Source organism: Hakea prostrata, chromosome 7 (genome assembly GCF_041222555.1).
Source record: "Hakea prostrata isolate BN-2017 chromosome 7, UWA_Hpros_2, whole genome shotgun sequence".
Lineage (NCBI taxonomy): Eukaryota > Viridiplantae > Streptophyta > Magnoliopsida > Proteales > Proteaceae > Hakea > Hakea prostrata.
This window is the reverse complement of record NC_142606.1, coordinates 68,397,231-68,421,430: the sequence shown is the minus strand read 5'-3', so window position 1 is coordinate 68,421,430 and position 24,200 is coordinate 68,397,231. Positions and strand designations below refer to the sequence as shown.

General features: G+C 37.9%; 1 protein-coding gene across 2 annotated transcripts; it reads left to right on the top strand.

Annotated features, from left to right (window-relative positions):
- Positions 1-29: 29 nt before the first annotated feature.
- On the top strand, positions 30-23,905 carry LOC149011834 (omega-amidase, chloroplastic-like). Of its 2 annotated transcripts, none has more exons than XM_089160857.1 (10): positions 30-113; positions 255-371; positions 5,291-5,512; positions 5,617-5,713; positions 21,042-21,116; positions 21,204-21,290; positions 22,902-22,912; positions 23,003-23,083; positions 23,164-23,246; positions 23,338-23,905. In XM_089160857.1, exons 1-10 carry the CDS (start codon positions 39-41, stop codon positions 23,426-23,428), a joined length of 939 nt encoding a protein of 312 aa, XP_089016983.1. In that variant the 5' UTR covers positions 30-38; the 3' UTR covers positions 23,429-23,905. The 2 variants fall into 2 exon arrangements, with proteins under 2 accessions (XP_089016983.1, XP_089016984.1); XM_089160858.1 differs by having other exon boundaries at positions 21,204-21,282; positions 22,897-22,912; positions 23,338-23,904.
- The last annotated feature ends 295 nt before the right edge of the window (positions 23,906-24,200 follow it).

The following is a 24,200-nucleotide window of genomic DNA, read 5'->3' as shown; positions in this document are numbered from 1 at the left end:
AAGAACCATCTCTGAGTAGAAGGACGAAGTGGTTGCAAATGGCATTTTCTCATGCTTCGGAGTACGCCAATCTCCCTCACTCAGTTCCATTGACACTCCCCAAGATTACAAAGGTTAGATTATTATATAAGCTGCGCTTTGACTTTCCTTTGAATAGGGAAGTCAATCTATACGAGTGAGGTTTCGCAGAAATGAGAGCAGGAGCTTCCTTAACTTTTTGAATTTTGGTTCTAATTTTTCATGGGGTACTACAGTTCAAGGTTGGACTTTGCCAATTACCAGTAAGTAACGACAAGGAGAAAAATATTGCTCGAGCACGCAAAGCCATCAAAGATGCTGCCAAAAAGGGTGCCCAGCTCGTTGTCTTGCCGGTAATCTCAACTGCTCAATTATTTTTCTCTAAACGTTTCTGCGTTTTTTCCCCCCCTTTTTTTTGGTGCAACAAGTTTTCTGCGTTTTGATTTTGTTATTACCTATTATTATGATTATGGTACCCGAAAGGAATCTTTAGTATTAAAACTCCTTTAGAGGTTAAGGTTTCTCGCTTCTGCAATTTTATTTTCAGAAAGAATTTGTCACTTTGTTAGAGGAAGCGGCTGTAAGAATTCTTGTTCTGTTATCATTCTTTCCTCTGTGAGTTTATGAACGAAGCCATCTGTGTTAAGGGCATATCCTGTTTCAATGAGTAACTCCCTCTTATTCCCAGAGAATTGTTGTCTTGCATGTGCTCTCTTGCACAGAAACGAAAAATGGAGACATGTAAACTAACCCAGAGTCGGGTTTCATCTTCTTCATATTTAACATCCCCTTCTTTTCCAATTTTATGTAATTTATATTTACGCAATTCATTCCTTGATCTCAGTTTTCCATAGATGCTACACTTGTGCTCAAGGATATGTCTTGCAAACAAGAAATTGATCCTGATTTTCTTTCATGTATCTTACAAGGAATGCTGAAATTGATTATCTTTTAAACAAAAGCTTTAGAACCAATGGATTATTGATATACCCTGACCTGAACAGTGTTTTAGCTTCTTTATGGACCTGATGGTCTGGTTTGACTTGTTCCAAGTGATCCAAGTGAGGCTGGTACGATTCTGCCCAGAATCTACTTCACATGTTCATATACTAACTGTATTTCAATTTTATAATGCTGAAATAGAGATGCTTGTTGCATTAGGATTGAAAATGTGTTACCTGCGCTATCATCTGCTTTGTTTCGGCAATCATCATACAGATGCCTGCTTTTATGGCCGGATTATGGAACTCCGTTATACTTATTCCCTTCATCCAGTAGCTAAGTTTTAGTCAGCATGGGATGACCCTGTCCCATGGCCATTGCCGACAGGGGGAAGGGTGTTGGATGACTGATGGACGTCAAATGCAATTTGCTCCATTTTTTAGGCCCTAAGTACTGAGGCTGGGATTAGTTGTGTATGTTTGCATGCCCCTATCCCTGCACATGCTAGTGAAAGAGCTCACCCCCCTAGGACATACCTTTTTAGGTATTGATACAGGCTGTATTTTGTCAACAAGTGATGATGCTTGTGCATACGTAGTGGAGTATGATAGTGAGCAGTTGACACCAGAGCTTGAGGAGCACAATTCTAGTTGTACACGTGATAATTGTGCATATGGTACATAGGGATCATCCAGGCATGGTGTTTTTCCTAATATTAACTTTCTTAGGAGCTATATCTTCTAATGTAATTGTAACTTATGTTTTGGATATTGTGGAGACAAGGATAAAACTGTTAGTATTAGTATAATAAAGCAAATGACAGACACCCCAGAATTGCATTCATTACTTGTTGATAGCCCATTTCAAGTTTTGTTAGCACAAACACCCCTGAGTTGGACTTGCTTTCTATACATTAGTCCACTCCATTAGTGATTTCTGTTAAACCATCTTTTTTTCTCTATATTCCAAAACTACCCTTAGATCCAAGATTGGCCTAATACTCCTGAGCTTAAACATCCAAAAGAAAGGAAAACCTGTCTCTGTGTTCATTCGTCGACTTCCTCCTTGAGGCCTTCATCATCTTCTTCTTCACTCAAAAAAAAATGGCCAAATGCAATACAAATAGCCTTGGACCGTTAAATGGTGGAAACTTTGTGTGGAATGCTTTGATTAAAATCTTTGTTCTCTTTTTGGTGGATCTGCCAACATATTCCGGATTTTTGGAGTGATTTCTTTAACCTATTGCCGATCAAAGCATTGATGGTAGATCCCCTGTATTAATCTACATTTTTCTGATTGTTAAACTTACTATGGATCATAGAGCTTATTATTGTTGCACTTCAAACCCGTTGGTTTCCAGCAAAAAGCCTAATTTGAGCTGTTGATTTGGACTTGAGCTCAAAAAGCTTTACAAGAGAAATCCTTAAAATGACACCGGGTTTAACTCTGTCACAGTGATTTGATCTGTCCAATAACATGCTCTGTAGAGGAATTGAAGTTCTGGGTCACCTAACAATTCTTACTTTGAGAATTTCCTTTCAAAAGATCTTCTGGTCCTAGAGCTATAACTTCATTCTTCAAGACTCCATAATCAAACTCGTACATACAGAATCCAAATCTCCGTCAATCCCTTAATGACTTTCCTTGTTCCTCAAGGATGCTCCAACAAATAGGCCTGAAGTCTGCCAAACCTATAGTTGCAATATCTGTGACTGCCGTCAGTGACATTAGTTATTCTTGCATCTTGGCTTCTTGTATCGTTGAATCGTGTTAATAAACAGAGAAAATAGAGATTGAAGAAGAAGAAGAGAGTATGACAGAGAGATCTCGCATTAATTGTGAGGGACTTAAAGCCAAGCAATCTTATTTTCAGACCTTGCATCAGACAGACCCATACAAGGAAAAGTAAATAACAGAGATTGAAGTCCAAAAAGGACTTAACTAGCTACCCAAGCGGGATTAGCACCTGGAGGTAATCCCGAGGGATATTTCTCTTCTGCTTTTGCCCTTCTGCAATACACAGTAACAAATCAGAGGTATATGGCTCAGAAGTCCTAAGACTCATCGGCCTTTCCATCAGGTGAAGATCTTCTGGGGTTCTGGATGCCAGTATGAAGATCATCTTGGATTCTAGATTCCAGTATGAGGAAGAAGAATAAGGAAGCAAGATAAAGAACAGCGCATGGCAGTGAGGGGTTTTCCAGTTCTTCCTTTTTCGCACATTTTTGCAGGATTACTGAAAGATTTGAAAGTGAACGGGAAAAAGAAAGAAGGAATATATGAGGGGTGTGCAAGTCTTTTCACAATAATCTTTACCCTTCTATGTAAGGTTTAATTGTCTTTTTGTCTTTGGTAACTTTAGTTCTAACGGAATTGAAGTTGTTTGCTAGTGAAATTAAAATGGGGTGTCAGCCAGTAAAGCCTGTTCAGAGGATGGTCTTATTATATTCTTCTTACATGTTTGTGCTACTCTGGTTATTGTGATAATATTTTCTTGGGAATTATGACATCAATGTAGTGCATCTTATGTCCCTACAGATTGATTAGAGTGCAGGTAAGCATTTTAGTCACACCTCCAGTGTGGTTTGAGGTGTGTGTGACAATTACCCTCCACCATTGGATCCTGCTACTGGAATCTTATTGCTCTACTAAGTCTTATTCACATCAATCATATCACAATGATATGACAGGACAATACCGCTATTCGTATATCATTATATGACATTCACCTTTGGTATGCTCTCCAAGACTAGTAAGTGTTGAAGAATTTCTATGTCTACTTTGGGTGACTGGCCCTGCTGCAGCACAACCAGACGTTACTGTTCATGCTACAGTAACATGAACAGTTACCTAGGAGATAATTCTTCATACTTGGCAGGCCCCAAGCGCAAGGAGATAAAATTGGAATTTTTTTCATGAGATTTTAGAGAAATGTAGGATGTTGTTGTTTTGTGGGATGATTATGTAATCAGATTTTAAATTCAAGATATCTAGGATCAATTTTAATAGTTTTAAATTGCTGAGAGTCCTAGTAGCATCAGCTTTTTTCTTAGTTTTAAATTACCAAGAGTCCTACTATAGTTATTTTGTATCATAGTATGTCCCTTTTATTATTTGAACACTTATAATCAGCTTATTGAGGAAGGAATATAAAAAAATAAAAAAAGTAAAGCTTGAGCTTTGTAGGCTTGCACTCTCCCCTTGTTCTCTCTCTCCTCTTCTCTTGTTCTTTTTCTTCTTCTTCTTCTTCTTCTTCTTCTTCTCCTCTTATGAGTGTTCTTCTCCATCTTCCGCTGCTTTGTCAGATTCTTCTCAGGTTTCCCCTTTTTCCCCCTTATTTTCTCTATTCTTCTTTCTCCTTTATTTTGTCCCCCATGAGGCCCACTAGGTGCATTTACAAACTCTGTAGTCTTCATTGGTAAGACAACTAGCTGGGAGGGACAACACTTAATATAGAAAATTTTGCTTCATTGTATATTTGAGTCATTTTTTTTCAATGATATGTCAGCTGTTTCAGAATTTTGGAATGTCTTCTTGGCTTTTCCCTTGTTGATAGCTAGAAAGCAAGATGGAGGCAACTTTGCTTAAGACATTGGTTTCCTACTCGTGCAAGGAAATTCCTTTGTTGGCAACTTGGATGACTTCCAGTTTATTAACTAATAGCACCATTCAAAGATTAAATAACGTTAAATGTATAGAAAAAGGATCAAGAGTTACTGAAACTTTGCTTGGAATCCTAAAATCTAAAACATATCCTGAAACTCAAGTATTTCCTAGATTTTGGTTTTATTGCCTAAAATCAAATCTGAAATTTTGCCGAATTTTAAAACTGTGGTAAAGAAATGACATGAATACTTTAGGAGAAGTTGATAAGTGATCCAAGGCTTTGTCAGTTTAAATCCTATTACCATGATTGCAAAGAGAAACTCTCCATAAACACTTCGCTTTTCCATTAGTTGACTACAATTTTGGAAAGAATTTCAATTGAAACTGTTTAATGTTGTAAGGTTTGACCAAGTAGCAATGCCATCAAAGAAACATCCTCCAGCTAAAAATGTTTTGCCTAAGCATTTGTTTTTGTTTTCTGATGAAACCTTAGCATTTGTTAACTTAATAAAATATTGGCTCACCTTTGAAGGATAGATTGTTTCAACAAAAACAAAATCTAGTTTCCCTTGATGAGCAATGCTGGATACATTTTGTTTTACATAGGGTATCTATTATCTTCTTAGCTTGCCAGCTCACTCTTTATATTAAAAATTTTCCATCTGCTTTCGCCATGATATACTTTGTTTGTTCGTTATGTCAGTATATCTATTTTGTGTTTCAGGAAATGTGGAATTGTCCTTATGAAGACGAAACCTTCTCTAAATATGCGGAGGATTTTGATGATGAAAATGCATCACCATCCTTTTCGATGCTAGCTGAAATTGCTCATGATCAAGGAGTCATAATAGTGGGTGGCTCTGTACCAGAACGGTGTGGGGAGCACTTATACAACACCTCTTGTGTTTTTGGCACTGATGGAAAGCTAAAGGATAAGCATAGGAAAGTAAGTGACATCCCCCTGTAAGGTTTCAATTCTCAGATGAGTTACTTTTCTAGATCGTTTGGACTCCTGTAGGATTTCTGAAGAGCAAATACATTGATTTGCAGATGCATCTATTTGATGTTAACATTCCAGGAGACGACATCTCCTATAAGGAATCTAACACCTTCACTTCTGGAGACAAACCCACCATTGTGGATACAGGTAAAATATGTCTCATATTCATCTCTTTGAACAGCAGTTAATTGGTGAAGTTTCTTTCCGTTTGCTATAAAACACCACTAGCGATAGTCAATCTATGACAGAAAATCTTTTTTAATTAAAATAGAAACTTGTTACCTCACCTGCATCTGCAAGTCTTTTTCATATCACCACCACAACGTTGAAGCCAGAGCATTTACCCAAAGCTAAATAAAATGTTGAAGCCAAAGATTTTCGTGTGATGGAGATGTCACGCCTTGTATTTTGTCTCAGAGAGGCATATGTGCAAGGTATTGCAGTTAGAAGTGCAATCGCAAAATTTTTGGATTAAATTGCCCTATCAATGTTCAACATTGTTGAAGCCCAAGCTTTTCTATGATGAAGATATTTAACCATGATGAAGACATGACATCTTGTATTTTGTCTATCATGAACTATTTAAATTCATGTCTCTGTTGCCATAAATCAGATTAAGGCCTTTGTGGGTTGTTGTACTTTTGTCAACAGACCTTTCGATATCCTTGTTTGTGACTGTTGTTCCATTGGCTGAGATTGCTGGTGTTGTCATTGTTGGCAACCAAAATACAGTGTGTTCTAACTTCTAAGAGTACATGGCTTGTACTGAAGTGAAGGTCCCATAGAAGGCTTTGGGCATTTGTTATGTTTTTAGAGGGTGATTAGTACCATTACAATAGTTTTGAGTGTTCATGAGAAGATTTAAGTGTTTTGGGTGAAGCGAAGATTCTTTAGAATGGTGGATTTCACAGGTCACTACTGCACAAAGGTCATCTTGGATGAATATTTGGGTAATCATCCAATTGTTTTATGGGTTCAACTTCAACTACAAAAAACATAGTTCATGAAGTCTTCTTTCCAACACACTTTTCGGATTGTGATTCCGATATCTATGATGTTTCTCATGAAAGTGTGCGATATAGAAGCAAATCTGGGCAGCGTAGAAATAAGATGAAATTTGGCCTCTATGATGAAATGTGTTCTCTGTGATGATAATTTTAAAGAGTTTGGGCGTCTTAATGGTGCAAATCTAATGGTTATTAGAAGGATATAGATGAAGATCCGATTTTAAGGGATGAGATTGATGCGCTTGGTTTTCAAATGATCATACGGAAAAGTTTCCATCGCGAGGTGTTTGGTTGGCCGGTAGTATTCATATATGGTACATTGCGAAATATAATGATTAAAATGATCCAGGGAGTTGCATGTTTAAGATAGAATAAAAAAGATTCTATTTGAAATAACCTTATAAGGTCTTATATAACTTAAGATATCCAAAGGCCCAGATCTCTCCCGCCATTTTAAAGTGGATATCTGACGGTTGTGTGATTAGATTATCTTTAGGACTTATCCAAAAGATGAAATCCAACGGGTCCTATACATCAATGTTCATCCTCTTTAAAAGCCCAAATTTGAGCGAAATAAAAGTGGGATTTTGAGGTTTTTGGCTTGTGGAGACCAAGAAAAACAAGGAGGAGAAGCCAGGAAGCAAGATTGGTGTGGAGAACAAGCTCGGATGCGTATTTTGGTGAAAACGTTGAAGAAGAAGGTGAGTAATCTATTGTAATCTCCCTCATTTGAAAAGTTTCACCTTTCAAGTAGTTGTTTGCAAGGTTCCTGTGGAGAAAAGTTTAACCACTTTGGGATTTGATCAAAGAGGTTTTAAAAATGGCTACAAGTGAAGGAAGCTCTAAGACTTAGGGAAAGTTCCTGTGTTTGATGGTACATGATTTGTTTTTAAAAAAAAGAAGAATGCAGATATACATTGGATCACTGGGGTATAATGTATGGCAATTAGTAATTAATGGTTATGAGGAAGCAATAGATCTACTTACAGATAATGAGGCTAAAAAAGCTTATGCACATAATCTCAGGGCACTAAATGCTGTTATGTCTGGGCTGAATGATGAGGTTATGGCTAAAGTAATGGATTGTGATACAACTAAAGAAGTCTGGGATAAGTTGATAAGCCTCTATGAAGTGGATGCCAAAGTTAAGAAAGTAAAATTGCAAATCTTCAGAGCACAATTTGAAAGTCTCAAAATGACTAAAGAAGAAGACATGGACGACTATATGATTAGAGTCAATGAAGTTGTGAACTCCATCAGAGTAGTTGGAGAAAAAATTGAAAATTTTGTGATATGTCAAAAGATTCTTCGATCTGTGCTACCCAAATATGACTCCAAAGTCTCTGCCATTGAAGAAGCTAAAGACTTGGAGACAATCACTCTTTATGAAGTACATGGAAAACTTAAAGACTTATGAGATGAGAACTGAAAAGGGAAAGTTCACAAAGAAAGAAGCAGCATTCAAAGCAATGAAGAAGCTAAAGGTTAAAGAAGAAAAAGAATCTGAAGACTCTGAGGATGAATTAATAGCTTACTTAGCTAGAAAGTTCAAGAAAGGAACAGGTAAACACAAGGGAAAATCACTTTTTAAGTGCTTCAACTATGGTGGAATAGGATACTTTGCCTCTAAATGTCTTAAGAGAAGAAAAATAGATGAAGAGGAAGAAAGCAATGATAGGAAGGGAAAGAAAAAATTGTTACCAAAGAAAAAGAAAAGCCACTTCAAGAAGAAAATTCTTTTGACTAAAAAATAAAACTACTCTTTTGAAGACGAATCAAATGAAAAAAAAAAAAAAAAAAAAAAAAAAAAATTAATTAAAAAAAAAAAAAAAAAAAAAAAAAAAAAAAAAAAAAAAAAAAAAAAAAAAAAAAAAAACCAAAACAAAAAAAATAAATATTAATTAAAAACACCCCCCCCTCAAAAAAAAAAAAAAAAAAAAAAAAAAAAAAAGAAATAAATGTTGAAAGAAACGATTGTAGTAGAATGGCTTATTGATCCATGATCTCAAGCCCTTTATTTATAATTAAGTGGAAAGTAGTATATTACAAGGAATAGAATTCTATATGAATACAAACTCTAACTTAACTCCTATACAAACTCTTATTAGACTCCTAATAGAATCCAACACTCCCCCTCAAGTTGAGGCATAGATATTACTCATGCCTAACTTGCCTACAATAGGAAGGAAATCTCTTTCTTTCAATCCCTTAGTGAAAACATCTGCTAATTGGTCTTCAGATCTTACAAAAGGCATGCAGATATGCCCTTGTTCCAACTTTCCTTTGACAAAAAACCTGTCAATTTCAATGTGCTTAGTTCGATCATGTTGCACTGGATTATTAGCAATACTAATAGCAGCCTTGTTGTCACAATATAACATCATGGGGTTTGGAACTTGGACTCCAATATCTTGCAGCAAGCCTTTCAACCATAGTAGCTCACAAACTCCACGAACCATAGCCCTATATTCAGCTTCAGTACTAGATAAAGCTACCACATTCTCGTTTCTTACTTCTCCAAGTAACTAGATTACCTCCAATAAAGGTACAATAACCTGAAATTGACTTCCTGTCTGGAGATCCAGCCCGATCCGCATCGATGTATGCTTCTACTTTTAGATTATCAGTGGGTGACAAAAGTATTCCTTTTCCAGGATTTCCCTTCAAATACTGTAGTATTCTGATAACAGCCTTCATATGAGCTAAATATGGATCATGCATGAATTGACTCACTATACCTACAAGATAAGCAATGTCCGCCCGGTGTGAGACAAGTAGATAAGCTTCCCTACCAGCCTTTGGTATCTTCCTTTGTCCACTGGTTCTCCCTCTTTTTCTGTAAGTTTAGCTCCAGCTTCAATAGGGGTATCAACTACTTTACACCCCAACATTCCCACTTCTGATAATAGATCTAGGACATACTTTCTTTGGGATAGGAATATACCTTTATTTGATCGAGCCACCTCAATCCCTAAGAAATACTGTAACTTCCCTAGATCTTTAATTTCAAACTCTTTGCCAAGATAGTCCTTCAACTTTTGAATTTCTTCACCATCATTCCCTGTGATGACAATATCGTCTACATAGACAATGAGAAGTGTGATGTTAGTACTTGACTTCTTGACAAATAGTGTATGATCAGCATTGCTTTGCTTGTACCCAATAGAAGTCATTGCCTTCTGAAGGCGTCCAAACCAGCATCTAGGAGACTGTTTTAACCCATATATTGACCTCTTCAACCGACAGACTTTCCCTGCAGTATTGTCATCGGAAAAACCATGTGGGATTTCCATATAGACCTCTTCTGCTAACTCCCCATGTAAGAAGGCATTCTTTACGTCTAGTTGGTGCAAGTTCCAAAGTGTTTGTTCACAGCTACTACAGACAACGTAACTCGACAGGTATTTAGTTTCGCAACTGGGGCAAAGGTCTCCTGATAATCAATCCCATAGGTCTGGGTAAACCCCTTTGCAACTAGTCTAGCTTTCAACTTGTTGATTGATCCATCCATATTTTGTTTAACCACAAATACCCATTTGCAGCCCACTGGTTTTTTTTCTGGAGGCAGTGTAACCAGCTCCCAAGTGTCATTTTTCTTCATTGCCTGCATTTCCTCTACCATAGCTTCCTTCCATCTCTTATCAACATAGGCTTCCTGCCAACTTTTAGGAACAGATACAGATGATAGAGAGGATATAAAAGCACGGTAGGAGTCAGACAAAGAGTTATAAGAAACATATTTAGCTATGGGATGTTGAGTACAAGATCCGACCCCTTTTCTAACAAAGAATAGGAAGATCGAAGAAGATACCTCAGTAGAATCTGATTCTGGAGCAGGAGACTGAAATGGTAACGTATCCCCTTTCTCCACCTGCTTTAGCCGGTTGTATTTCTTCCTCGGATAAGTATGCACCTCTTTATTTTGGTCAATCTGGTTTTGAAAGACCCCAACAGTGTGTCTCACAGGAGTGGTCTCCCCTTGGCTAGGTTCTTCACATGGTTCAGAAATTGAAGGGGGAGGATTAGAGTCCTCAGGTATACTGGCCGAAGTCTCCCCCGGTCGTGGGAAACTCTTCTGGGACTCTTAAGTTGTGTTGGTGTGTGAAAGGAAGATCTAGAGTCGGAAAGAACACCTCTCCTCTAGGACTCTCCCCCTGGAGAGGTGTATAGTAAGGGCAAAACTCATGAAAAAGTACATCCATGGATACAATGGTTTTCTTGGAGGGAGGATGATAACATTTGTACCCTTTCTGAGTAGCAGAATACCCCAAAAATATGCAGCGTAGGCTGCGGGGAGCCAACTTACTCTGGTGGGCTGTGATTCTGGCATAACACACGCATCCAAAAACCTTTGGGGAAATAACAAAAGAAGAGGCTCCTTGAAGAATCTCATTAGGACATTTAAAACCAAGTATCCTACTGGGCATCCTATTCATAAGGTAAGAAGCAGTGAGAATAGCATCACTCCAGTACTGGTCAGGTACATTCATAGCAATCATAATAGAACGGGCTATCTCTAAGAGATGCCGATTCTTCCTTTCGGCCACCCCATTTTGGGCAGCCGTATTAACGCAACTAGTCTGATGTATTATGCCAGAGTCAGAGAGATATCTTTGAAATTCACCATCAATATACTCTGTGCCATTGTCACTGCGAAGGATCTTCACAGTGGCATTGAACTGAGTTTTAATCATATTATGAAAATCACGAAAACATCGGAAAACTTCATTTTTTTGTTTTAAAAGATAAATCCATGTAGAACGAGAGTGACAATCAATAAAAGTAACAAAGTACCTATGGCCGGATGATAGACACACGTCGGCGGGGACCCCACACATCGGTATGAATTAACATAAAAGGAATATTTTTTCTATTATGAAGAGAAGGTAAATAAGTAGAACGAGTCTGCTTCGCAAAAATGCAGGCTTCACAAAAAAAATCATCCTCATTACAAGAAGAAACTAAATCAGGAAATATTTTCTTAAGAGTTCCTAGAGGGGGGTGACCTAGCCTACGGTGCCACTGATGAAGGTCTGATATTACCGAATGGACCTGATTAGAAGATGTAGTCGAGCGAAGTAGATCCTTCAATCGGCTCGAGCAAATAAAGTCCATTGTCTAGTTTACCACTTCCAATCTCCTTCCCCGTTACCAGATCCTGAAAGACACAATAAGATGGGAAAAATGTCACTTTACAATTTAAGTCATGTGTAAGACTGCTGATAGAGAGCAAGTTAGTAGAGAAAGAGGGAACATGTAAAACTTTAGACAAAGACAGGGATGGAGAATGTTGAATGGTCCCTTTTCCAGCAATGGAAGAATAGGAGCCATCAAGCAATTCGAACTTTATCCTTTCTAGAAGTTGGAGAATATTGTAAGAAAAAAGAGGATAAACCTGTCATATGATCTGAGGCTCCGGTATCAATAATCCAAGGAGTAGAAACTGAAGAAACTTGGAAGCTTGTAAAAGTTTTACCTGAAGTAGCAAGGTAGGAGTTGGTTTGATTAGTAGAGGAAGCAGTGGTAGAGGCTGTACCGGCAGTAGAAGATTGCAGAATACGTCGCAAAGAAGTTAACTCCTCCTGTGAGAGACCAACATCTGCAGAGGGTGCTGTGGAAACTGTCTCAGAGATATGAGCTTTCGATTTTCCTTTTTTTTGTGCTCTTTTTTTCTCAAAATCAGCAGGCTTCCCATGGAGTTTCCAACAATTTTCCTTAGTATGATAGGGTTTGTGACAGTGCTCACACTTGACAATCTCCTTAGCCGGATCAGATTTAGTGCGAACAGACTGTAAAGCTGATTTCTCCAAAATAGGAGTATGAAGCATGGCTAATCGACGACTTTCCTCACACTGAACAAGAGCATAAGACTGTTCTAGTGTAGGAAAGGGAGAACGACTTAAGACTTGTACTCTGATCTGATCGTACTCCACGTTCAAACCTGCCAAGAAGTCATATACTCGAATCTTATCAATGTGCTTCTTATAAGTCGCCACATCATCTGGATTAGTGGGGTGATAATCCCCATAATGATCCAACTCTTGCCAAAGAGATCGCAACTCAGCATAATAGTGGGCCACAGTCAGTTCCTTTTGGGTAGTCTCATGAAGCTTCTTTCGTAGCTCATAAACCTGTGCATCATTCCCCAACTGTCCATATGTTTCAGTAGTAGCCTTCCAGATTTGGGCAGCAGTATCAAGTAATAGATATCCACGGGCAATATTTGGAATCATGGAATTCAAGAGAAATGACATAATAAGAGAGTCATTCGAGATCCATTTTTCCTGGGAAACGCCTGTGGTAGAAGGTTTGATAGTGGTGCCCGTAATGTATCCAACAAGTCCTCTTCCAAAGAATAGTTAAGTAAGCAGATCGTGACCAAATCAAATAATTTGTCCCATCAAATCTTACCGAAAGAGGATGAAAATTTGGGTAATGTTCAGGGCCGGTGGGAGCAGTAGTACCATCGATAGTTGCCATGTTGAAAAAATTGTCTGCAGTTCTTCAATCACCTTGTGAAAAAAAACTAAAACGTCGCACAATGCAATAGCCAAACAATGATATGATCAAATCTCCTTTTTCCCTCTTCTTCCTTTTTTTTTTTTTTTTTTTTTTTTTTTTTTTTTTGAACCAAAGAAAAATTCTGGTCTGGTCTAATAGAACCAGAGACAAATATATATATATATATATATATATGGTTCTGGTCTAGTCTATTTTGGACAATGAACCAAGAATTGAACCAAACAATGAACTAAAGAACCAAATCAGAAGTTGAACCCAAAAAACCAACCAAATAACAATCGATATCTTCTTCCACACACCTGAAAAATCAAAGATTTATGTTGCGCACGATTGGGAAGATGATGCAGCAGCAGTAAGGTGAAGGCGATGGCGATGGTGGCTTCTCTTCTTCTTTCCTTTCTTCTTGGTCTAGCCCACTGTGATTCAGTTTACCTAATCGCAAGAAGCAGCAGCAGGTTGTGGCTTGCGATTCTGTTTTTCTAATCGCAAGAAGCAGCAGCAGGTTGTGGTTCTTCTTCTCTTCTTCTTTCCCTTTTTTTCTTCTTTGGTCTTCTAGGTGGAACTGAAAAATAGTGCAGCGGTGCGGTGCGATGGGTTTGAAAAGGGAAAAATTTTCTGCCAAACGATGGTTGCAGAATTAGGTTGTTGAAGAACGAGAAAAAACTGCGAAGGGTTTTGGAGAAAAAAAATCTGCTGTGGGTTTATAGGTTTGAAGACACAGAAAAAAATAGAAGAACATACTAATCGAACTTAGGCTCTGATGCCATGTTGAAAGAAACGATTGTAGTAGAATGGCTTATTGATCCATGATCTCAAGCCCTTTATTTATAATTAAGTGGAAAGTAGTATATTACAAGGAATAGAATTCTATATGAATACAAACTCTAACTTAACTCCTATACAAACTCTTATTAGACTCCTAATACAAAACAAAAAACAAAAAAAAAAAAACAACAAACAAAACCAAAACACAAAAAAAAAAATACCCCCCCCCCCCCCCCCCCCCCCCCCCCCCCCCCCCCCCCCCCCCCCCCACACCACCCCCCCCCACCCCCCCCCCCCCCCCCACCCCCCACAAAAAAAAAAAAAAAAAATAAAAAAAAAAAAAAAAAAAAAAAATTTTCCCCCTCTTTTTTTTCCTTTTTCTCCCCCCCCCCCCCCCCCCCCTCTTCTCCCTCCCCCCCTCCCCCCCCCCCCCCTCTTCTTTTTTTTTTTTTTCCCCCCCCCCCCCCCCCCCCCCCCCCCCCTCCTTTTTTCTTTTTTTGGGGTTTTTTTTGGGGGGGGGGGGGGTGGGCGGGGGCCGTTGGATTTCATCTTTTGGATGAGTCCCATAGAGAATCGAATCACACAAATGTTGGATATCCACTTTAAAATGGCGGGTGAGATCTGGGCCTTTGGATGTCTTAAGTTATATGAGACCTCACAAGATTAGTTCAAATAGAATATTTTTTATGCTATCTTAAACATGCAACACACTGGATCATTTTAATCACTATACTTCGCAATGTACCATATATGCATACTCCTGACCAACCAAACACCTCACAATGGACACTTGAAAACCAAGCGCATCAATCTCGTCCCTTAGAATTGAATAATCGCCAATGTCCTAATAATAACCATTAGATTTACACCATTCAATCTTTCAAAATTACATGCTCCTTCATAAGATATAAAGCTTTTTTCACGACGACCCCCAAACTCTTTAAAAATTATTTTCGAACCCCTGAATGTAGATTACATCACAGAGAGCAAATTTCATCAGTGGCCAAATTTCATCTTATTTGTATGCCGCCCAGATTTGCTTCTATATCGCACACTCTCATGAGAAACCTCATAACTTCCCTGTTTGATATCAGAATCGCAATCCGAAAAGTGCGTTGGAAAGAAGACTTCGTGAACTATGTTTTTGCAGTTGAAGTTGAACCCATAAAATAATTGGATGACTACCAAAAAATTCATCCAAAGTGACCCTTGTGCTGTAACCTGTGAAATCCTCCATTTTAGGGAATCTTCGCTTCACCCAAAACACTTAAATCTTCTCACAAACACTCAAAACTATTGTAATAGTATTAATCACCCTCTAAAAACATAGCAAATGCTCAAAGCCTTCTATGGGACTTTCACTTCAATCCAAGCCATCTACTCTTAGAACACGCTGTATTTTGGCTGCCAACAATGACAACACATGCAATCTCATCCAATGGAACAAAAATCTCCCCCTTTGGAATTGTTGGCAACTCAACTTTCTATTCTCTTTTCTCTCCTCCTTTGACAACAAGTACAAAAGGTGTCTTTGCTCCCCCTACATAGACTCTACCATAGGAGTGCCCACTGCATCTTCCTATCCTATGGAGAGATGATATTATATGTGCTATCTCACTTGCTCCCCCTTAGAGCCACCACACCAAGCTTTACTCTTAACCTCTCAAAGTTGTGTTTGGATAATGGTTTTTTGTGAAGATATCAGCCACTTAATCCTTTGTAGGAACAAATTCTAAGATCATTTCACCTTTCATTACTTTTTCTTCAAGAAATGATATCCTATGTCAATATGCTTGGTCCTAGAATGTTTCACAAGATTCTTGGAGATATTGATAGCACTCTTGTTATCACACTTGATAGCCACAAGTCCATCACATTGGATGCCAAAATCAAAAATTTGTCTCTTCATCCAAATCACTTGAGTACAACTAGTTGCAGCTGTTATATATTCAGCTTTTGTTGTAAATAAAGATATAGAATCTTGTTTTTTGCTATGCCAAGCAACCAAACTTTTTCCCAAGTAGAATGCACCTCCACTAGTATTCTTTCTATCATTAATGCTTCTAGCCCAATCTGCATTTGAGAAGACTACAAGTGTGAAGTCTTTAGATTTAGGATACCATAACCCATATTCCATAAACCCTTTCAAATACTTGAAAATTCTTTTCACTGCTTGTTGATGAGTCTCCTTTGGATTTGCTTGAAACCTTGACATTAGACACACTGCCTACAAAATGTCTGGTCTTGATGCTGTTAGATATAAGAGACTCCCAATCATAGATCTATATTCAGTTTGATCAACTGAAGGGGACTCATCACTTGAGTTCAACTTGCATCCAACCACATAGGAGTTCCCACTAGTTTGCAATCTTCCATCATGAATTTCTTTGACATTTCCTTGACATACTTCATTTGAGATATGAATATGCCACTCGCCATTTGATTCACTTGTAAACCCAAAATGTAAGACAACTCTCCAAGCATGGACATTTAAAATTTTGTCTTCATCTTCCTTGCAAAACCTTGATAGACTTCACAACAGTGACCTCCAAAGATGATATCATCCACTTACACAACAACTACCAATTTGCTACAATCCTCAGCATAACATAGAGGTTGTTGTCCACAGTTCCTTTCCTTAAACCCAATTGTAGCAAGGAAGTGTCAAGTCTCAAGTATCAAGCTCTTGGAGCTTGTTTCAAACCATATAATGCTTTCTTGAGCTTGCATACCATATTTGGATCATCACCTATTTCAGATCCTTCCGGCTGCTCCATGTAGACTTCTTCTTCTAAATCACCATTTAGAAATGCTGATTTAACATCCATTTGATGAACTTTAAAACCCTTAAAGGCTGCCAAAGCTAGGAACATCCTAATGGATTCCAACCTTGCAACTGGAGCAAAAGTTTCATCAAAATCTATCCCTTCTACCGGAACATATCCCTTACAAATTAATCTAGCCTTGTTTCTAACAACTTGCCCTTCTTCATTCATCTTGTTCCTAAATACCCATTTGGTGCCAATAACATTCTTATTACTTGGTCTGGGAACTAGTTCCCAAGTGTTATTCTTTTCTATTTGGTCAAGCTCTTCATTCATTGCTTTCACCGAACTTCCATTTTTACAAGCTTCATGAATTGACTTGGGCTCTTCTTGAGATATCATTGAGAAAGTAGTCTTCTTTTTCTTTATCTTCTTTGTTTGTACCCCTTCATCTAGAGTGCCAATGATTTTATCAGGAGGATGCACTTTTGTCCACTTAATAGCCTTGGGTCTTCCATCTCTTTTTGGTTCTCCATTAGGCTCATGTTCATCAGACTCTCCTATATGTGGTGTTTCATTTTCAAGCTCTTCATTATCTTCAACATTGTCAAAGTTAGGGTCCTCAGTCACAACAAATTTGGGCTAAGGTAGATTTTCATCTATCTTCACATATGAGCTTTTTACAACCTTTCCAAGTCTTTTATTGAAGCACCTGTACACCTTACTCTTAGAGGAATACCCCAAAAAGATACCTTCATCAGCCATGTCATCAAACTTTCCTAAATTCTCTTCCTTTCTCTTGATGAAACATTTGGATCCAAATACTATAAAATACTTCACGGTTGGCTTCACTCTGTACATAATTTTATATGGAGTTTTTGATTCATTGGTCTCATCATGCATCTGTTTACGATGTGGACTGAACTGTAGACTCCTTCTCTTCAAAATCTTTTTGATACATTTCTTTCAGAGAGCATTGTTCTTGCCATCTCTTGAACAGTTCGATTTTTTCTTTCCACCACTCCCTTTTGTTGTGGAGTTCTGGCAAATGAATGTTGGATCTTTATGCCATGGTCACTACAAAATTCTGAAAATTTTCTCCATGTATATTTCTTACCTTGATCTGACCTTAAGCATTTTATAATCTTCCCTGTTTCATTTTCAACTCTTTTGTTGAAAGCTATAAAGCTACTTAGTGTTTGTGTCTTCTCTTTTAGAAAGGATACCCAAGGCATTCTTGTGCATTCATCAATGAAAAGCATGAAGTGTCTTTCTCCTCCAATAGCTTCTGTTTTCATAGGAACACATTAGTCTGTGTGAATTAAATCAAGAAGGCTACATATGTGATACTCCTTGGACTTGTAAGTGGCTCTAGTTTGCTTCCCCTTTTGACATGGACCACATACTTGATTTGTAGGCCCCTTAATCTTTGGAAGATCTCTCACAACTTCCCTCATACTTAGCTTGGCAAGATTCTTAAAATTTATATGCCCCAGCCTCTTGTGCCATAACAAGTTTTCATCCTCTTGACTCACCATGCACCTGTCTTTACTAGCATTTGACAAGACATATAAGTTTGTTGTAGTCCTAATTCTTTGAGCCACTGTTTTGCCATTCTTTGACTTCTTGATTTCACATCCTTCTTTAGTGAAAAGAACTTTATACCCACCATCACATATTTGGCTTACATTAAGAAAATTGTGTTTAAGTCCACTCACATGTAAAACATTATTGGATTTCAACTTTCCTTCATCCAACTTAACTAAGCCTCTACCTTCAATCTTGGCCCCATCATTGTTGCCAAATCTCATTGAGCCACCTTTAATTGCATCTAGACTTGAAAACTTATTCTTGTCACCTATCATATGTGTGGAACATCCACTATCAAGAATCCAAGGTGCATCACTACTATGAGCCTTGAAAGCTGTTTGAACTACCAAGCAATCTGTCTTTTCTTTTTGTCCTTTCTTAACCCAAACTGCTTTATCTGATACAGTAATAGGTTCTTTAGGCTTTCTTTGAATTGTTTGTGCATGACTTTGAGCTTGCTTCTATGAAAGGTTTCTTTTCTTCTGTGAAGGAAGAGCAATCCAACAATATCTTGAAATATGTCCTAATTTGAAACACCTGAAGCACTCTATTTCAACCTCAGCCAATGGTGCAAATCTATCAACGTTGTGGAATGCCACATCCCTATTATGTTTTTTACAGTTTACCACTTTGTTTCCAAAGTTGTTGCGTCCATAACAATATCCATTAAAGCCTTGACCTTTAAATTTTTTATGATAAACTCCAGTATAGCCATCTTTACCCATTTTTTTGCTGGTCTTGCCAACAAATGGATTCTTTTGTTGCTTTTCATCAAGACTCATTGGATTTGTGGTAGTTCCACTTCCTTTGGTCTTCATTGCATTTGAACATTCCCCTTGAGAGTACCCAAGTCCAGTTCTCATATGAGGTGATCTCTGAATGCTCAAAATCTCATCTAGCACATTGTTTCTTGCCCTACAAGAGGTAGAATGAGTAGTCTTAATCACTTGATTTTTGACTTCCTTGTCTTTGGAGTTCAATGTGTTGTTCCATTGGCTGAGATTGATGTGTTGTCATTGTTGGCAACCAAAATACAATGTGTTTTAAGAGTACATGGTTTGTGCTGAAGTGAAGGTCCCATAGAAGGCTTTGTGCATTTGCTATGTTTTTAGAGGGTGATTAGTACTATTACAATAGTTTTGAGTGTTTGTGAGAAGATTTAAGTGTTTTGGGTGTAGTAAAGATTCCTTAGAATGGTAGATTTCACAGGCCACTACACAAGGGTCATCTTGGATGAAATTTTGGGTAGTAATCCAATTATTTTATGGGTTCAACTTCAACTGTAACAACATAGTTCATGAAGCCTTCTTATAGAAGCAAATCTGGGCGGCATAGAAATAAGATGAAGTTTGGCCTCTGTGCTGAAATTTGCTCTTTGTGATGTAATCTACATTAAGGGGTTCAAAAAATAATTTTTAAAGAGTTTGGGGGTCTTTGTGAAAGAAGTTTTATATCTTATGGAGGAGCATGTAATTTTAAAAGATTGAATGGTGCGACTTTAATGGTTATTAGAAGGACATGAATGAAGATCCGATTTTAAAGGACAAGATTGATGCACTTAGTTTTCAAGTGTCCATGACGGAAAAGATTTCATCGCGAGGTGTTTGGTTGGCCGGGAGTAGGCATATATGGTACTTTGCGAAGTATACTGATTAAAATGATCCAGTGTGTTACATGTTTAGGATAGAATCAAAGAGATTCTATTTGAAATAATCTTGTGAGGTCTCATATAACTTAAGACATTCAACGGCCCGGATTCACCCACCCTTTTAAAGTGGATATCCAACAATTGTGTGATTAGATTCTCTTTGGGACTCATCCAGAAGATGAAATCCAACAGTTCTTGTACATCAACATTCATCCTCTTTAAAAGCCTGAATTTGAGTTAAACAGAGGCGGGTTTTTTAGGTTTTTGGCTTGTGGAGACTAAGAAAAACAAGGAGGAGAAACCAGGAAGCAAGATTGATATGGAGAACAAGCTCGGATGCGTATTTTGGTGAAAACATTGAAGAATAAGGTGAGTAATCTATTGTAATCACCCTCATTTGAAAAGTTTCACCTTTCAAGTAGTTGTTTGTTAGGGTTGAGTTTTTTGAGGTTATGGCCTTATACTTTTGTGGGTGCAAGAGTTCATACTGGAGCGGGTGTTCAATGTTTTGAATGCATTAAAGTGGGTGCTCTCTGATCATTGTATTAATCAAGATTTTAGTTGGAAAGTATTAAGTAAATACGAAGCTCTATTTAGAGCATTACTCCGTGGATGTAAGCAATCTGGCCAAACCACGTAAATTTGGTGTCGTGTGTTTCTAGTTTATTTTTCATTGCATATATTGGAGTGTTTTGATTGCAGAGTGGTGGTGCATTGTCTAGTAGACCCAACCACATTGTGGTGTGTGGTGGATGTGCCTTTGTATAATTGATAACTACAAAATTATCTTGACCAACCTTGTTTTGAGCTTAAAGAAGTGTCACATCAAAGAGAATTTTCGGACACTAATTCACCCCTCCCCCTCTCAGTGTCCACGTGGGAATAACAGTAACTCATTCTTATGGTTCAGTAACAAATTCTCCACTAATGGAAGAAACCTAGGATATCAAGTTTTGCCTCACAAAAAGGAACCTCAAAACTGCTTTTGTGTTGTGTGGATTGATTTTTTCCTATTTCACTGACAGTTCTTCTTATCCCCTACTTTCTGCTGGGAAAACATTAAAAACCTCAGTTTCAAGGGATTTTCTAACTTACATTGTCAAGTTTTTCAAAATTTAACTTTCCAGGGTTGCATCTTAATCTCTTCTGAATTGACTTAAGTGAATCTTGGAATGCAGATATAGGTCGCATTGGGATAGGAATATGTCATGATATGCGTTTTCCAGAACTTGCAATGTTGTATGCACAAAGAGGTTATTGTCTTCCTGCTGAACTTCATCATGTACGTATTAGTAATTAGTATCATTGTCGGTATAATTTACCTCTTACTTGGAGACCAGGTGCTCATTTAATATGCTATCCTGGGGCATTCAACATGAGTACTGGAGAACTTCTGTGGGAGCTGGTTCAGAGAGCAAGGCAAGAATGTATTATTATTCTCTCTTTTTTTTCCTTTTTCTTCAATAAATATTGTTAAAACATGTAATGGGGATTAGTGTACTATGGCATGGTATTCAGAGTTGCATTTCATTATTGTAATTAGACATAACTTCTTAGTAGGATTAGCACTATGAAGTAATGCTGGTATTATAGAATAAAGTGTCTAGTCCACGATATGGAGCTAGCCATCCCATCTAAAATAAAGTCGGTAATTTGTACTTACACTTCTATCCTTGGTTTGCTGGTCTTTTAGAGACCTTCATGTGATACTGTAAGTGTGTGTTCATGTGTCTTTGTTCAATGTACCGCATGACTGTTAAGGTACAATTGAGTTATCTCTACCTAGCAGGCCTTATTTGTTTTCTCATTCTCATATATGAATAGAGTGAATCTCTGTCTTCTGAAGACAAAACCAAATCATTCTGATATTCATCATGGTATTAGGACCGAAAGCTTAGGAAACAGTTTCTGTTTTTTATTTCCCACAGTTAGCCAAATGATGTTGATAGGCCTCTAATATCATGAGCTTATGCTTGCAAAAATAAAAGGGGAAGCAGGGGATCGCATGAGCAGCAATTAAAAGGGAACCAGCTATAGGACAGAGATTTGGACCAACTGAATTGGAAAGAACTATATGGAAAGTAGGGAACTATATTGGGGAATCGAAGAGAGTAGGAGTTAGGCTTTGATTATTGTTAGGGAAATTGCAAGGTAGGCCTTGCAGAGGGAGAGCTGCTGCTCTTAGGTTGGGAGAAGACTGGTATTGCTAAATAAAACTAATTACATTACTGAATTATGTTGATTCCTATTAGGAAGTAATGCAGGTTTCATATGATAGAGTGATTAGTCCTCAGTAGGGAGGGATGCATCCATCATAGGATGCTCTGGCTTTCTCCCCCCCTCCCCCTTCTACATTGTCTTCATCTTCTTATCTGTGACGATAGTAGTAGCTACAGGTATAAAACAACTTGCAATGATGGATTCTTCTCCATGTACCATGTGCTTAAGATCCCATATATAACATCCAGCATATTTATGGAGCACTGGGAATACTAATCATGGATTCAATATGATTTGTTTGGATAAGTTTAAGACAGAGGGTCCAGACACAACAAAGAAATATGGAGTTGTAAAAACTTGAATGGATGCTTCTCATAGCCAATGACTTTTTGTATTGTGGACCTGTGGTCTGATGACTTGAGTAGGTTTTAATTCTAGAAGTGAGCATTTGAAATGATTGTACAGTTTCTTGGAACTTTACTCAGTTGCAGTGATGTTATGATTGTACATTTGAAATTCTAGAGGTGACATTCTTATTTCTACTTTGACTAAGTCTGTGATTGAGTTAAAAAAATTGTATAGCCAGTTACTGAACATAGCTCAATGGCATGTACTAAACTGGATGGTCAAGGACTCAATCATGCTTGTTTTTAGTCATCTAAGCTCTTCATGCTTTCCCAAGCTCAGGTCTTTTTTGTCTTTGTACTTTATATCTTATTGATCTATAGATATCTAGTAAAGACATATCATAGCTTTATTTGGAAACCTCGTATTATTGCAATTGAACTTACTGACACCTTACACTCATACCAGGGCAGCTGATAACCAGGTATTCACCCTTTTCTTTCCATGTTTCTTTGTGATTTTGAGTGATCCAGATGTGATTTTGTGTGTTAAGATTTGTTTGATCTGGTTGCAGGTATTTGTGGTTACTTGTTCACCAGCTCGAGAATCTAATGGTTCTTACATGATATGGGGACATTCTACTGCTGTTGGACCAGTAAGAAAAATTTGGAACTAGTGTCTTGTATCAATCAATGTTGTTTTTCTAACTAGCTGGAATTGTCATGTTATCTCCAGTTTGGGGAAATTATTGCAAGCACGGGACATGATGAGACAACTGTTATCGCAGATATTGATTATTCTATACTTCAACAACGCAGGTAATGTTCCTAACTCCCTAGCAGAAATTAAACATCACATTCCTGCTTCCTTCTACTTCTCAACTTTGTTTAAATTTGTGGATTGATGCAGAGAGAACCTTCCACTTTATAAGCAAAAACGAGGAGATATATACCAGTTTATTGATGCACACAAGCTGAAGAGCAAACAGTGGGCTCCATAACAAAGCACAGCTCTGACTAGTGCTGTCAGGTAGCATTGCCTAACTTCAGACTTGGCCACCAGAAAGCAATACTTCTAAACCAGCCCTGTTTCTGACCATTCTTGACTACTATGTGAACTCTGAACTTAGAGATACTCATAAATCATGCATTTCTTTGGTGGTTAGGTTTCCCCTTTTTTTTATCCTATATGTTAGGGTTCAAACCTTTTTGCTTTGATGTGCCACTTCAAAGTTTTCTGAAATAAAATGGGTATTACAGTTATGCATGCTCCAGCTACCCAGTTTGAATGGTTAGAATTCATTTTGCCTAGATGTTCCTTTAGCCAGTCAAGCGTCCATCCAAATAGTGCCTATTTAAACCCCTGATCAACGGTTTAAGCACTACTATGATATACATTTTAGAAGGATCTGTCGGCATGATTCGCGTTTTATCATGTAATACAATCCCCTAGCACATGCAGCAACAATTTCAGGAGAACAGAGAGATTATATTGGGGAAGGGTTAAGCCCTTACCAGCTACAATAGCTTTAAGAGTTCTCTACTTGTCGCCCACTTAAGTGGGGGTGGAACTCTTGACTGTCTATTTAAGTGAGAAATTACTAATTGCTCTTTTTTTTTTTTTTTTGGTTTGCCAACCCCGGTTTCCAAGGCTTGCCCTGACTAATCTAGTGTTCGACTCGGGTCGCACACTTGGCTGTGGTGGGTGAGTCTCCCAACGGGTATTTTTTGCATCCACAAGGTTTCGATATCGGAACCTTGCTTAAGCGGACC